General features: G+C 50.1%; 1 protein-coding gene and 1 non-coding gene across 8 annotated transcripts in view; both read left to right on the top strand.

The window, feature by feature from the left end:
* Positions 1 to 12: 12 nt before the first annotated feature.
* Positions 13 to 14189, top strand: part of PGPEP1 (pyroglutamyl-peptidase I) — a 37221-nt gene continuing 23044 nt past the window's right edge. For 3 of the 7 annotated variants that reach the window (XM_042249625.2, XM_027969411.2, XM_027969410.2), the window contains exons 1-2: positions 13 to 68; positions 2060 to 2112. In XM_042249625.2, the coding sequence (XP_042105559.1) occupies positions 35 to 68; positions 2060 to 2112 (87 nt within the window). In that variant the 5' untranslated portion in view covers positions 13 to 34. Of the gene's footprint in view, positions 69 to 831; positions 936 to 2059; positions 2113 to 14189 lie in introns of those variants that run through there. The other 4 variants (XM_060416206.1, XM_012177687.5, XM_042249624.1 and 1 more) reach the window with 2 other exon arrangements.
* Positions 10453 to 10559, top strand: LOC114115062 (U6 spliceosomal RNA). The gene has a single exon (XR_003589565.2). It is a non-coding gene; the product is annotated as a U6 spliceosomal RNA (small nuclear RNA).

Genomic DNA, 14189 nt, shown 5'->3' with positions numbered 1-14189 from the left:
CGGGAACCGGTCAGAGGCACAGCCTGAGCCCGCCATGGAGCAACCCAGGAAGGCGGTGGTGGTCACGGGTACGAGGGCATCGCGCGGATGGCGGCCGCGGTGGCGGCGTCCTGGGGCAGGGCTGGGTGGGGCGGCTCGGGAGGCGGCGAGGCGCGTCGCGCGGAGGGACGCGGCGGCCCGGGTGGGGCAGGTGCTAGAAGTCGCCTCAGATTTGGAAGGTGTCATCGCCCGAGGGAGCCCAGCGCAGTCCGCGCGAAACGGAGAACGTGGAGAAGGGGGCGCCCCTGTGGTCCCACTGTCAGGGGTCGGGGCAGCCAAGGACGTGGGGGTCCTGGCAAAGGCCCTGCACGGAGCAGGCCCCTGGGCGTCCTTCCTCTCCCCGTTGGGGACACTGACCCTCCGGACACCTGTTTGTTGTGTCTGCCCTCCCGAGGTCGGGTTTGACACCACCCCCGGTCCCAGGGGACAAAGGTCGATTTGCGGGCAGGAAGTGCCCCGGTGACAAATGAACGTCTTGCCAGACACTGCTCCCCGAACCCTGCGCTAATGAGGGGCTGCTCCCCCGAGGCGGGGGCAGGCGGAGTTCGGGGAACTTCGGGTTGCCGGCCGTTCTTCCGGTTGTTTCAGGGACTGTCTTGATCAAAATCTTTCCTGCCCGGGCTGTTTGTGATTAAGCCGGCTTCCCCCCACCCCCCCCCCACTCCTCTGTCGCCAACTCCCCGAAACTAACTGCGCCTCCCCCTCTGAGAGACTCCGCCTCGGAGCCTCGTGGGCGTCAACTTCCGCCGGGCCTCTGCGGGGGGTGGGAGGGGGACCGTCGCGAGGGGTGAGAGTGAGAAATCCGGCCAAGATTCAAACAGGTGGTGTGTGGCCCAGGAAGGTCCGGGCTGGTCCTGGAATTCCCAGGAAGATGGAAGAAGCCACTTACCTGACAGGTGTGTCAAGTTGCCGGAGGGTCACTCTCCCCTGCAGCCCTCCTGTGTCTGCTCGTTTATTACTTTAGGGCTAACTCTGGCGGCGGCCCTGGGAGGGACATTTTTCTGGCCTGAGGTTATTACATCTTTACTGTCTCATTTTGCAGAAGGGGAAACCGAGGGTCACAGAGGTGCCCTTGTTTGTCAGTGGCTGAGCTGGGACCCATATTTGGTCCATGCAGGAGGAGGAAAGGGGTAGAGAGATTCTGGCCCTACATGGGGCCCCCCTGCTGTTCCAGCCCATGTATTCCTCCCAGGGCCATGATACCACCTGGGGCACTTGGCCCAGCTGGAGTGACCCATGACACGTGATCAAGGACAGCCTCTCTTCAAGAGATTTATGTTTTAATGTGTTTGGGTTGGTCAGAAGAGGCAGGCCACAGACTCTGCTGGGTCTGGGTTTGAATCCATGCTCTTCCTTCTCCTTGTGTGACCTTGGACAGCTGGTTTCACCTCTCTGTGCTTCAGTCAGGAAACACCCTTTGAAAGGGAGGCACAGGGGGGCTGAAGGCCACAGGGCATGAGCACCTGGGACATCTTCAGGTACAGTCTGGTTTGTAAATAAATGGGGCCCAGTGACTAGGGAAGAGGATGAAGGGATGGTGCCTAGACAGCCTGACCTGGGAGATACCAACGTACCTTCCTGAAGGGCCATTCCTTATCAGACCGTGAATCATGGAGCACCTCCAGCCCTGTAATTCCAGAGTCCAGGAAAGGTGCACAAAGACAGTGATGAAACAGTTATATTTGGGGATCAAGGATAGGGGAAGAAACTGAGAGGGGAAAAAAGTCAGCCTTTTCTGGAGCAAAAAGGGGGCGCTGGCCCCTTGCCGACACAAGATCAGGTGAGAGTGAGAACAAGATAGGACTCACAACTTCAGTTAAGAACAGTTATGTGGCAGGGCGCTCTGAAGGGACCACTGGGTGCACCCCAGAACTTGGACAAGGCCCCTGGCATTGTCCCCGGGGAGGGCTGCTCCCGAAGCTCCGCGCTCCGTTCTTGTGGACACACGCAGCCGCCTGGCCCTGGGCAGGCCAGGAGGGGCCTCTGGGTGGTGATGTGCTGCTTTTACTTTTTTTTCCAGGATTCGGCCCTTTTGGGGAACATACTGTGAATGCCAGCTGGATTGCGGTCCAGGTAACTGAATCCAGAGGGGAGGAATCAGGCTGGGCTTCCCCTGGCAATATTTGGTGCCAAAGAAAGCAAGCAACCTACGAAGAGAGCGTCTCCCGTGAAGCTTCCTGGAGAGAGATGTTACCAGTCTGACAGATATTCCTGCTCAGATAGTTAACTGCTCTAATGTTTGTTGAGAGCTTGTTCTGCGCCAGGCATTTTTTCTGCCTAGAGCACTGAATTCTTCCAACAACCCTTAGGTGTGTTTATTCTTGTGCCCACTTTACAGATGAGGAAACTGAGGCCCACAGAGAGTTATTTGAGGTCATCCAGCTCAGAAACCAGAATGGCCTCTCTTCAAGAGTTCCCATGCCCCAGCCAGTGAATATTGGGAATTGTGGCAACCTTATAGAAGGGATTGCAGTGATCTGTGTTGCCTCTGGGCAGCTGAAGCAAAGACTGCATATTGAGGGCAGGGAGGGGGGAGTCCTTCCTGTTGTCCCAAGCCTTCTAGTTTCTTTGTCAGCTGGGGCATTTGGAGAGACAGACTAGGGAACAATGGGCAGAGAGAAAGAGAGAAACGTTTTCTCCTTATATAAATCAGATCTGCAGAGACTCGAGCCAAACTAGTGTTAATCCTAGCCCATTAGCTGCTTGATTTAAAGCACCCGCCCGCCCCCCGCCCTGGCTTTCCACTCCAGAGCCCTGAATTTGGAGAAAAAGCCAAGTTGAAACCTTAGTGTGTCAACACCTAGTTGGGAAACCCCCATGTTTTTTTATCTCCCTTCTTTCAGACCTCAAAATCTCAGCCACATTCATCTCCCTTTTTTAAAAAAAATTCACCCCACTTTGGAAGCAGGACAGAGGGACGGGATCCCCGGGACTCCACAGATGGGAGCGTGTCTGAGGCCCTGCTCGTTGCACCCGCTCCCTGGAGCCCCAGACAAAAAGGAAACAGCGTGTTTCTCAAGGCGTGTGTGTCTGGCTTTGTGCGAGTTTCAGACAGGAGCCTTCACGGGGCTGAGTGGATACAAAGCCGAGTGTCTGAGTTCCCGGGCCCCCAGACACTATGATCTGCATCTAAATAGGAGAAAAATCAATTAAACAATCTTTGGAAATCCCTTGGAGCATCAGGACGGGGATGGTGAAGGATGGCAGCTTCTCTTCCTGCTGCTGGAGGGGAGATCCACTTTGTATTTCAGTCAACCCTCTCTCCAGACCTTGCCTCTAGAAGTCTTTCAATTTTCTTCCTTTACTTTATGAGACAGGGTTGGGTTCTCCACCATTGCCCAGCTAAAAAGATGCCAACCTTTCCCTTTTAAAAAGCTGGAGCCGCCCCCAGGTACCCTGAGTGCACGCAGCTGTCTAACTTCATGATGTTTGACGCCTGTGTACCTCTGTGGCGCCTGAGCCCAGTTGAAATCTAGAACATTCTCAGCGCCTTCTCTGCTCTTCTGCATTGCAGAAGCCCCTTATGTCCTTTATGAGCTACTTGCACCACCCCCTGCCCCCCACCCAGGTGCAGGCGTCTCTGCAGACTTTATGGCCACCCTACGTGCGTTCTGCCTGTTCTAGAACTTGGTGTCAGCACAGTTGGCAGTTGGGCCCCATGCCTTTGCACTCCAGAACTCTTGCCTGGAAAGTCCCATGCACAGAGGAGCCTGTGGGCTACAGGCCATGGGGTCACAAAGGGTCAGACACCACTGAGCGACTAAACCCACACCTTCTGTGCAGCAGGGCAACCGCGGGACCTGCCCATGGGGCGGCTTGGAGCTGCTGGCGGTGCTTCTCAGTTGCTCTGGATGGAACAGATTTGCCCATGGGAGGGGTGTAGCCTCTGGACGGGTCCAACCCAGTCCTCAAGAAAATATGCCGAGAAGTGCGTTTGGTGTGGTCCAGACATTAGCTGTGGGCAACCACTGATGTCATCACCTCAAGCTGAAGATGGGTGTTGGGTAAGAGGAGGTGAACAGCAGTCACCTCCTGTCCCAGCTGCTTTTTCCTGAAGCTTAAGCTGCCACCTGGGGAAGGAACTCCTCTTCTGCCAGGGAGTCTGTCTCTCTCTCTCTTGGCTCCTCTCTAGGTGTCTCTGTTTCTCGCTCTCTGGACCTCTGTCTTTCCCCTTCTCTCTTCATCTCTCTTCCCTTTTGTCTCTCTCTCTTCCAGTTTCCCGTGGCCTCTCTGGGTCTCTGTCTTTCCCTGTCTCTGATGCTCAAGCTCTCTCTCTCTCCCCTTCTCCCTCCATCCCTGTCTTTTGCTCTCTCCTTTCTCTCTCCCTCTCCTCGCTTCTTGCTCTCTCTCTCTGTTTCTCTCTCTCTTCTCTCTCTCATCTGACCTTCCTTCTTCATGCCCTGGGTGAAGCTGTGCCCCAGCAGAGGGTGACCTGTTTCCCACCAGCTCCATGGGGGAGGTGGGAGTTCTGGGGACAGAGGGGCACCCCCCTTTCCTCTTGCCCAGCACCTCAAGCAGGAGGGGAGTGGGTTTTTCAAGCGTCACATGTCCTCGTAGGTCTTGGGTGGTTAGCATGGGATGTTGGCTGTGGGTGTGTCTCTCCCTAGGAGGCTCAGCTGGGTGTCAAGGGCTGGGATGTCGGGAGCCTTCCCTGACCAAGCAGGGCAAGGAGGAACTGGGTCACAGGTCCTAGTGACATCACGGGACAATTACTGCCACAGTGAGTCTAGACAGACCTGCTAAGGATATTAACCAGGGAACAAAGGGGGTCTTTGTTGTGGGGTCAAGGGAATCGGTCAGATGCGGCTGAGCAGCAGGGTCTTGTCAGGTAGATGGGTGTAGACATTGCGTTGTGTGGGGCGCCCAAGTCCCTTTCCTTTCACGGTATGTGCCTGGCGGACTCGGGGTGCACTGCTCCCCCCCCCCAAGAGAACCGTCCAGATCTTTTGGAGCAGAAAGTATTCAGAGGCCAAGAATTTAGCTTTTCCTAACCTTTCCAAACTTCAAATGAAAAGTGTAGCTATTCCTCTCCCACTCTTGCCCTTCTTAAAATTGGGGAATCATTTGTATAAAGTCATGTACCCATGTCTTCAATGCCCCCATCACTTTGGTGAAAAGTATTTATGCCTAGGACTTCCCTGGTGGTCCAATGGTTAGGACACTGTGCTTCCGCTGCAGGGGACTTGGGTTCAATTCCTGGCCCAGGAAGATCCCCATATACCGCGCTGTGTGGCAAAAAAGTAAAAATAAAAAAGTGTCTATGCCCATGTCACTAATGCTTTGAGCAAGATAGTTGTTTGATTCCCATCAACCCAGAACATTCTTTCCTGCTCAGTGCCCACCCCCTGCCGCCCATCACCTTGTCCTGCTCTGTGGGCAGCTGCTTCCCGAGCTCTGTCACCACAGATGGGTGTTGCCTGGTCTCAAGCTGCAAGCAAAGGAGGTGGTCCATGGAGCAGGCTCCGTGGTCCTCTCACACTGGCTGCTTTTGCTCAGCCTGCACTGCTGTGTCTGTAGGGGCAGGGACAGCTATCTTCTCTCCTGACCCCACCTCTTCCCCTTGGCAGTGGCACTGGGGCCTTCAGGGTTTGCTCCCCAAGAATAAAGCAGCAAGGATTCAGGGTCTTTGATGAGCAGGTGGATGCCTCTCCGGGGATGCTGGCCATGTGATGTGTGTGCATCTTCAATGAGGATTTTCTGTTTTTTTTAAATCTCCGTGGCGGTGCTGAGTCTTCATTGTAGTGCTGAGGCTTCTCTAGTCTCAGCACCTGGGCTTAGTTGCCCTGGGGCGTGTGGAATCTTGGTTCCTCAACCAGAGATCAGACCCATGTCCCTTGCATTGGAAGGCAGATTCTCAACCACTGGACCGCCAGGGAAGTCCCAGGGATGGTTTTCTTAGTTTATTTTACCCCCAGCTGGGGAGGGGGTAGGTGAAGACCCAGAGGACATGAGGAGAGAAGGTTAGAACTGGAAGCTGACCCACTCCGTGACACCCTGCTGGCATCAGGGGATTTCTGAATCATCAGCAGTTGATGTGGGCAATTGTTCCCACTGATGCTCGGTAAACAGCACCCAGTGGGAGTGACCCTTGAGTTCCCGTGTGCAGGTGAGGGTGATCGGCATGCAGGAACCAGCCTGCTAGGTGAAGGGAGAGGGGCAGAGAGGATCCAGAGGGTGGGGCTGCTGCGTGTCCGTCTGGCACATCACATCATGGCGGCCACCGAGAGGGTTCCTATGTCCTCCAGTGTTTCCCTGGCTGGGTTACTAACCGAGTCAGCAGCATCTGCAGTCTCCCAGCCCCCCACCCACAGAGATGGCTCCGCCAGTTAACCTGCCCGCACCCTGGGTGGCGTGTTGCAGTCTCGCTTTGAGGACAAGTCCCCAAGCGAAACTCTAAATGAATAAAGGCAATCCTTTGAAGTCCTCACTTAACCTGGGGGATGGATTTGTTTTCTTTAGAATTCTTTTAACAAATTGTTTTCGGCTGCACTGGGTCTTCGTGGCTGCGCGCGGGCTTTCTCTGGTGGTGGAGCGCGGGGCTCCCGTGCGGCGCGTGGGCGTCTCCCTGCAGTGGCTTCTCTTGCTGCCGAGCCAGGCTCTAGAGCTCCGTGTTCAGTAGTTGCGGCACACCGGCTTAGTTGCTCTGCTACATGTGGATTCTTCCCGGACCGGGGATTGAACCCGTGTCCCCTGCATTGGCAGGCGGATTCTTAACCCCAGGACCACCAGGGAAGTCGTGGATTCTTTTAATTACTGGCCTTTCATCTTCCGTTGCCAGAAAGGGCTGCCAGGTCCATGGGGAAAAAAAGCCAGAGAGGGGACAGGAAAATTTCAAGCTGCAAGGGGCAGGAGGGTAAGGAAAAATGAGGTTGTCGTTGATAGGATGTCAAAAGGTCTTGATTTCTCCTCTCAGCAGTGGTGGGAGAGAAAGCCATCTTTAACCCCATTCATTTAAAAAAAAATTATTTTTTGACAAGTTATAAGGATAGTGCCAAGAAGTCTTTTCACACCCGGAGTCCCCAAATGTTAACATTATATTGCATTTCTCTATAGATAATTAGGGGCTTCCCAGGTGGCTCAGTGGTAAAGAATCTGTCTGCCTGTGTAGGAGACTCGGGTTAGATCCCTGGGTTGGGAAGATCCCTTGGAGAATGCAATGGCAACCCACTCCAGTATTCTTGCTTGAAAAATTCCATGGACAGAGGAACCTGGCAGGCTACAGTCCGTGGGGTCACAAAGAATTAGACGTGACTGAGCACATAGATAAATAGGTAGGTAGGTAGATAAATATAGTTTAAAATATTTTCTTATTGCTAAGTAATTTTTTTAATTGTGGTAAAATATATATAACATGAACTTTCCACATTAACTGTTATTAAGTGTGCAATTCAGTGGCATTAAATACATTCACAGTTTTGCAACCATCACCATCATTCATTTCCCAGAAACTTTTCATCTTCCAAACTGAAACTCTGTTGCCGTTAAACCCTAACTCCCCATTCTCCCCTCTCCCCGCAGCCCCTGGCAGCTATGATTGTGCTTTCTGTCACTAAGACTCTGACGACACTAGGGACTTGATATAAATTGAACCATCCAGTTTTGTCCTTTTGTGTCTGGCTTATTTCATTTAGCATAATGTTTTCAAGGTTCACTTGTACAGTAACACGTGTCAGAGTTTCCTTCCTCTTTAAGGCTGGTTAATAGTCCATTGCGTGTATATACCACATTTTGCTTATCCATTAATAGGTCAGTAGACACTCGGGTGGCTTCTAAATCTGAGCTCCTGTGAGTAACGCAGCTATGAACGTGAACAGGGAGTATCTCTTCAAGACCCTGCTTTCAGCTTTTGTGGGTATGCACCCTGAAGTGGCATGGTTGCATCATAAGATAATTCTGTTTTGTGTTTTGAGGAACTGTCATGCTTTGTGTCGTTTAGGAGTCAGTTGCAGGCACCAGACCTCTCTATCTTTAAATATGTCACTGTATATTTCCTAAAACACAACCTCAGCACAGTGACCGAAATCAGACTCCTTGAACACTGACACAATTCTATAATATACAGCTCTGATTCAGATTTTGCCCGCCATCCTATTCAAATTCTTCACGGCGAAAGAGAATTCTGGATTGTGCATAGGGTTCAGTCATTCCATTTCTGTAATCCCTTGTGATCTGGAAAGTGCCTCAGTCTTCCTTTGAGTCTCACAGATGATGTTGTTGGCTAAGAATGTCCCTCGGGGTGGTGTTTCCTCAAGACTAGACCAGAGGCTGTGCGTTTGGGGCAAGAATCCCGCAGGAGTGATGTTGTGTCCTTCCGCAGGGATGGTATCAGGAGGCACTGGATGCGCTGATGACCTGTTAAAGATGCCAGCGGATGGGTTTCTTCTCTGCAAAGTTACTTTCTTGCCCTTTGTGATGAAAAAGTATCCCATAGAGAGTTACATCGAGATCATATTAGGGTCTCCCGGTGAGTCTCACCTCAATTAGTTATTATTTTCCTATGATGGTTGCCAAATGACGGTTTTCTAGTTCCTTCGATCCTTCGATCCTTTTTATGGCTTTCTACTGGAAGTGTGTTTGTATCTGTGTGAATTCATGGGTACTGACTGTCCTCCACAGATGATCGTCTCTTACTCTCTTCATTTTTAAAATTATTTTTTCTTTGACTACGCCCCATCTTAGTTGCGGCACATGGATCTTCGCTGCAGCACGCAGGATTTTTAGTTGTGCCAAACAGGATCCAGTGCCCTGACCAGGGATGGAACCTGGGCCTTTGGAGCACAGCGTCTTAACCACTGGACCACCAGGGAAGTCCCTCTCTCACTTTTTTAAAGAAAGATTTTATATTTTATGTTGGAGTAGAATTGATTGACAAAGCGCTAGTTTCAGGTGTACAGCAAACTGATTCAGTGGTGTGTGCGTGTATATATATATAGACACATACTCTTTTCCAGATTCTTTTCTCACTGTCTTAATTTTGATGTTCAAATTGCCCCACATGTGGCCCGTGGCAGCCTGTTGAGGCTGGCTCCTGTGTCTGTAGTCCACGTGCCTATCATTCTCGGATGTGTGAGGTCGCTTCAGTCCTGTCTGGCTCTTTGCAACCCCCTGGACTGTAGCCCGCCAGGCTACTCTGTCCGTGGGATTTTCCTGGCGAGAACACTGGAGTGGGCTGCCATTTCCTCCTCCAGGGGGCCTTCCCCACCCAGGGGCTGAACCCGGGTCTCTTACGTCTCCTGCATTCTCGAGTGTGTTCTGTACCCACTAGTGCCACCTGGGAAGCCCACTATTTTTGAGCACTTTCTTCTTTTTTTGATTCCATGCTCACTTTTTGAAAATACTCTTTTTTAAAAAAACAGTCATTTAGTTCGCCTATGTTTGGCTGCCCTGGGTCTTCATTGCTGCCTGCAGGTTTCTCACTGTGGCGGCTTCTCTTGTTGCAGAGCATGGGTTCAGTTGTCGTCACGTACAGGCTCATTTGCTCTGTGGCCTGTGGACTCTTCCTGGGCCAGGGATTGAACCTGTGTCCCCTGCACCAGGAGCGTGGAGTCTTTAGTCACTGGACCACCAGTGAAGTCCCTGGAAATACATATTTAATTTCCCAGTAATTTTAGATTTACTGATTTCTGCCTGAGTGTTGGATGTCAGATGTTTTGTGTGCTTTTTTAAAGTTGATATATAATTTTATTGCAATATAATAGTGTGCCATAAATTTCACCCTCTTCAAGTGTATAATTTAGTGTATTAATTATAGTCACAGTTGTGTAACCATTGCCTCGATCTAGGTCCAGGACATTTTCATCACCTCAGAAAACACCTCATTCCCATTGACTATCATTCCCATTCCTCCTTTCCCTCCCGGCCACTCATTTACCTTCTGTCTCGCTGGATTTGCCTTTTCTGAACATTTCATAAAAATGGAATCATACAAGATGTGGCCTTTTATATCTCCTTTCATTCACTCAGCACAGCATTTTTGAGATCCATCCCTGTTGCAGCGTGAGTCGGGGCTTCACTCCTTTTCATGGCTGAGTAGTATTTCACTGTGTGGATGAGATCGTGTTTCGTTTATTTGTTCACCTGTTGAGGGCCACGTGGGTCATCTCCCCCTCTTTTGGTTATAAGAGTGATGCTGAATGGACATTCACGTACAGGTTTTTGTGTGGATGAAGGTCTTCGTTTACCTTAGGTGTGTATGTTTGTATCAGAAGGGGAATTACGGGGTCATATAGTAACTCCTGGCGTGCTGCAGTTCATGGGGTCGCAAAGAGTCGGGCACGACTGAGCGACTGAACTGAACTGATAGTAACTCCAGGTCCACCTGTATAGTCCCCCTGCCCCATCCTGGAAATGAGCCACTTCTCCAGGAAAGCCTTCATTCTTTTAGTGGATAACAGTATTTCAAACTGAAAGCTGGAGCTCGCTTCAGTAGCACATATACTAACATTGGAACAATACAGAGAAGCTTGGCATGGCCTCCACCCAAGGATAACGGGCAAATTCGTTAAGCATTCGTATGTTTAGCACGGACATATATCCACTGCCGTGTGTAAAGTAGATAGCTAGTGGGAGGTTACTGTATAACAGAGGGAGCCTAGTCTAGTGCCCTGTGACGACCCAGAGGGATGAGAAGGGGGTGGGCTGGGAGGGAGGCGAAAGAGGGAGGGGGCATGTGTATATTTATGGCTGATTCACGTTGATGTTTGGGAGAAACCAACACAACAGTGTAAAGAAATAACGAAATCCTCCAATTAAAAATTTCTAAAAATCATAAAGCTGGGATCGGGGAGCTGGGTGTGCTCACTGCTACTAGGATGTCATTGTTTCTGAGCTCTGTCAGTGGACAGAGCCGGGAAGTGGAGGTGTGTGCACTCATACCCACTCACCCACCCCTGCACCTCCTTCTTTAAAAAAAGACCCACTTTTTATTTTCTGTTGGAGTCCAGTTGATTGGGGCTTCCCTGGTGGCTCAGTGGTAGAGAATCTGCCTGGCGGTGCAGAAGACGTGGGTTCGATCCCTGGGCTGGAAAGATCCCCTCGAGAAGGACATGGCAACCCATTCCAGTATTCTCGCTGGGGAAATCCCATAGACAGAGGAGCCTGCAGGCTAGAGTCCACGGGGTCGCAGAATTGGACACGACTGAGCAGGTAACGACCACCGACATAGTTGACTAACAATTAGTTTCAGGTGTCCTGCAAAGTGACTCAGTTATACATATACATGTAGCTTTTTTTTCCGAATTCTTTCCCCATTTAGGTTGTTATATGGAGTAAAGCTCCCAGTGCTATACAGGGGGTCCTTGTTGGCTATCCATTTTAAAAATAGCAGGATTTTGAGAGCACCCAAACTCACACCCATTTCTGTATCAAAACTCTGAAATTTGCACGGGTGCCTCCAAATTGGATCCAACGTCACAGACGTATAACTCATTCCTCCAACAGTGTGGACCACCCCCTTCCGCCCCCCCGGCCATGATCCCCAGTGTGTTCACTTCTTTGATCAGTCCTAGAATAAACAGATAGGAACTTCAGAATTGCTAACCCACGCTTCCCCCAGAGGAAACCTACTCACTAGAATTTAGTATTTGCTGATGGTTCTTTTTGTCTTTAACCTGAGGGCAGAGTCCAAACACCATGCTCAAAAAGATTACTTCAGTTCCTTTTATTTATTTATTTTAAATAGAAATATAGTTGATTTACAATGCTGTGTTAGTTTCTGGTGTATAGCAAAATGATATGTATATATATTCATACAATATTATAGGTATGGATATATTCTTTTAAAAATTATTTTCCATTATAGTTTATTACAAGATATTGAATATAGTTCCCTGTGCTATACAGTAGGACTTTGTTGTTTATCTACTTGAGTTAGTTTTCTTTTTCTTTTTTTTTCAACTTGAGTTAATTTTTAAAGGAATATCTTAAAAATACTTTTGGAGGAAGAGAGAAGTGCTTTAAACTATTTTTGAAATATTTATTTTATGAAAAGTATACGCACACTGTATATAGGGCAGTTGTGAAACTGAGCATGAAGCACACGTCTTTAATATAATGTATCTTACATTAAAGTTACCCTGTAACTCATGGGTATTGTCATCTAGTATTTGCGCGCGCGCGCGCGTGTGTGTGTGTGTGTGTGTGTGTGTGTGTGTGTGTGTGTGTGTGTGTGTATGAGTGCTCAGTCACTCATTCATGTCCGACTCTTTGTGACCCATGGACTGTAGCCCGCCAGGCTCCTCTGTCCTTGGAATTTCCCAGGCAAGAATACTGGAGGGGGCTGCCATTTCCTTCTCCAGGGGATCTTCCCGACCCAGGGATCGAACCCATAACTCTTGTGTCTCCTGCATTGGCAGGTGGATTCTTTACCACTGTGCCACCTGGGCACCTAGGGATAAGGCTAAATTTATTTAAGGGAAAAAGTTAAACGATTGAGCTTGAGGAAAATATTAAGTAGTATTAGCTCCACTGGGGAAAAGGAACTGAATGTGGTGGGCTGTCCAGCCCGAACCTGGGGCAAAGGTGCGCTGTGCTCTGAACTCATGGCTTTCTGGGAAACTCACATTTCTTGCAAATGAAAAGTTTGTCCATCCCCATTTCCTCTACACGTTCAAGATCCTGACAAAGGGACACAGTTCCTCATTTAAGGAAACCGAGGAGGACTCCACACCGGGTGCCTTCGCATGTCTGCCTCCTTCCTGTTGGAGGTGTGTGGAGGCCTTGGAAGCGGATATTTACTCTGTGGTGGGGGTTTGGTCACTCAGTCGTGTCTGACTCTGTGACCCCATCGCTCCTCTGTCTGTGGGATTTCCCAGGCAAGAATACTGGTGGGGGTTGCCATGCCCTCCTCCAGGGGTTCTTCCTGACCCAGGGATCAAACCTGGGTCCCCTGGGTTGCAGGTGGACTCTCTACTAACTGGGCCACCAGGGAAGCCCATTTACTATGTAGATTTTATTTTGTTTTGTTGATTTGTTCGGCCGTGCTGTGCGGCTTGTGGGATCTTATGGGATCCTCGCCCCCTTGCAGCAGAAGCTCAGAGTCTTAGCCACTGGACAGCCAGGGAAGTCCCATCCTGTGTAGATTTTAGATTTTTCCATTGCGATTGAGAGAAAAGGCAGGAAGGAATCCCAGAAAGTTCTGGAGGATTTATGATTGGAATCTAATAGTTCCCAGCTTTCAACAAATGAAGTACAGTTAGTAAAGAGCCCAATTCGAAATCTCCAACGTGGAGAGTCCGTTGCGCAGGGAACAGCTCAGACCACAGGGAATCATTAGCTAAGATCCCACAGTCAGGGAAAGAGGCCTGATGGAAGCTGCTTGTCTTCCTGATAACAAGTGCCTGAGAGTCCTTGGTGCCGGCGCTGCAGCAGGTGCCTTTAGCGTCCCTGCTCAGTAAGGTGGCTGATACAGACTGTAGCTTCCAGCTTTTTCTTTTTCAAACTGCAATAAAATTTACAGAACATAAAATTTGCCCTTTGAACCATTTGTAGGTGTGCAAATCAGTGGCACTAAGTACATTCACGCTGTTGTGTAGCCATCCTCACCATGGGCTTTCCAGGTTGCGCTACTGGTAAAGCACCTGCCTGCCAATGCAGGACACTCCAGAGATGCAGGTTTGGTCTTCCCTGGTTCAGAAAAGATCCCCTGGAGGAGGAAACGGTACCCCACTCCAGTATCCTTGCCTGGGAGATCGATCGGCAGAGGAGCCTGGCCGGCTACAGTCCATGGGGTCACAAGAGTCAGACACGACCTAGCACCACACCATCACCACCATTCATCTCCAGAACTTTTTCATCTTCACGACTGAAACCCCGCCCACATTAAACACTAATTCCCCACCTTCCCCTCTCCCCAGTCTCTGACACCCGTCATTGTAAATGCTTTCTGTCTCTATGAATCTGACTGCTCTGTGCACGCTCAGTCGCTTCAGTCATGCCTGACTCTTTGCAACCCCATGAACTGTACTACCTATGAAATTCGCCGGGAAAGAATACTGGGGTGGGTTTCCATTTCCTACTCCAGGGGATCTTCCTAATCCAGGGATTGACCCCAGGTCTCCCTCACTGCAGGCAAATTCTTTACCATCTGAGCCACCTGGGAAGCCCTAGGTGGCTCAGATGGTAATAGGGACCTCATATAAGTGAAATCATTC

The sequence above is a fragment of the Ovis aries genome, chromosome 5 (genome assembly GCF_016772045.2).
Source record: "Ovis aries strain OAR_USU_Benz2616 breed Rambouillet chromosome 5, ARS-UI_Ramb_v3.0, whole genome shotgun sequence".
Lineage (NCBI taxonomy): Eukaryota > Metazoa > Chordata > Mammalia > Artiodactyla > Bovidae > Ovis > Ovis aries.
The sequence above is the reverse complement of the archived record's forward strand: the minus strand, read 5'-3'. Positions and strand labels throughout refer to the sequence as shown.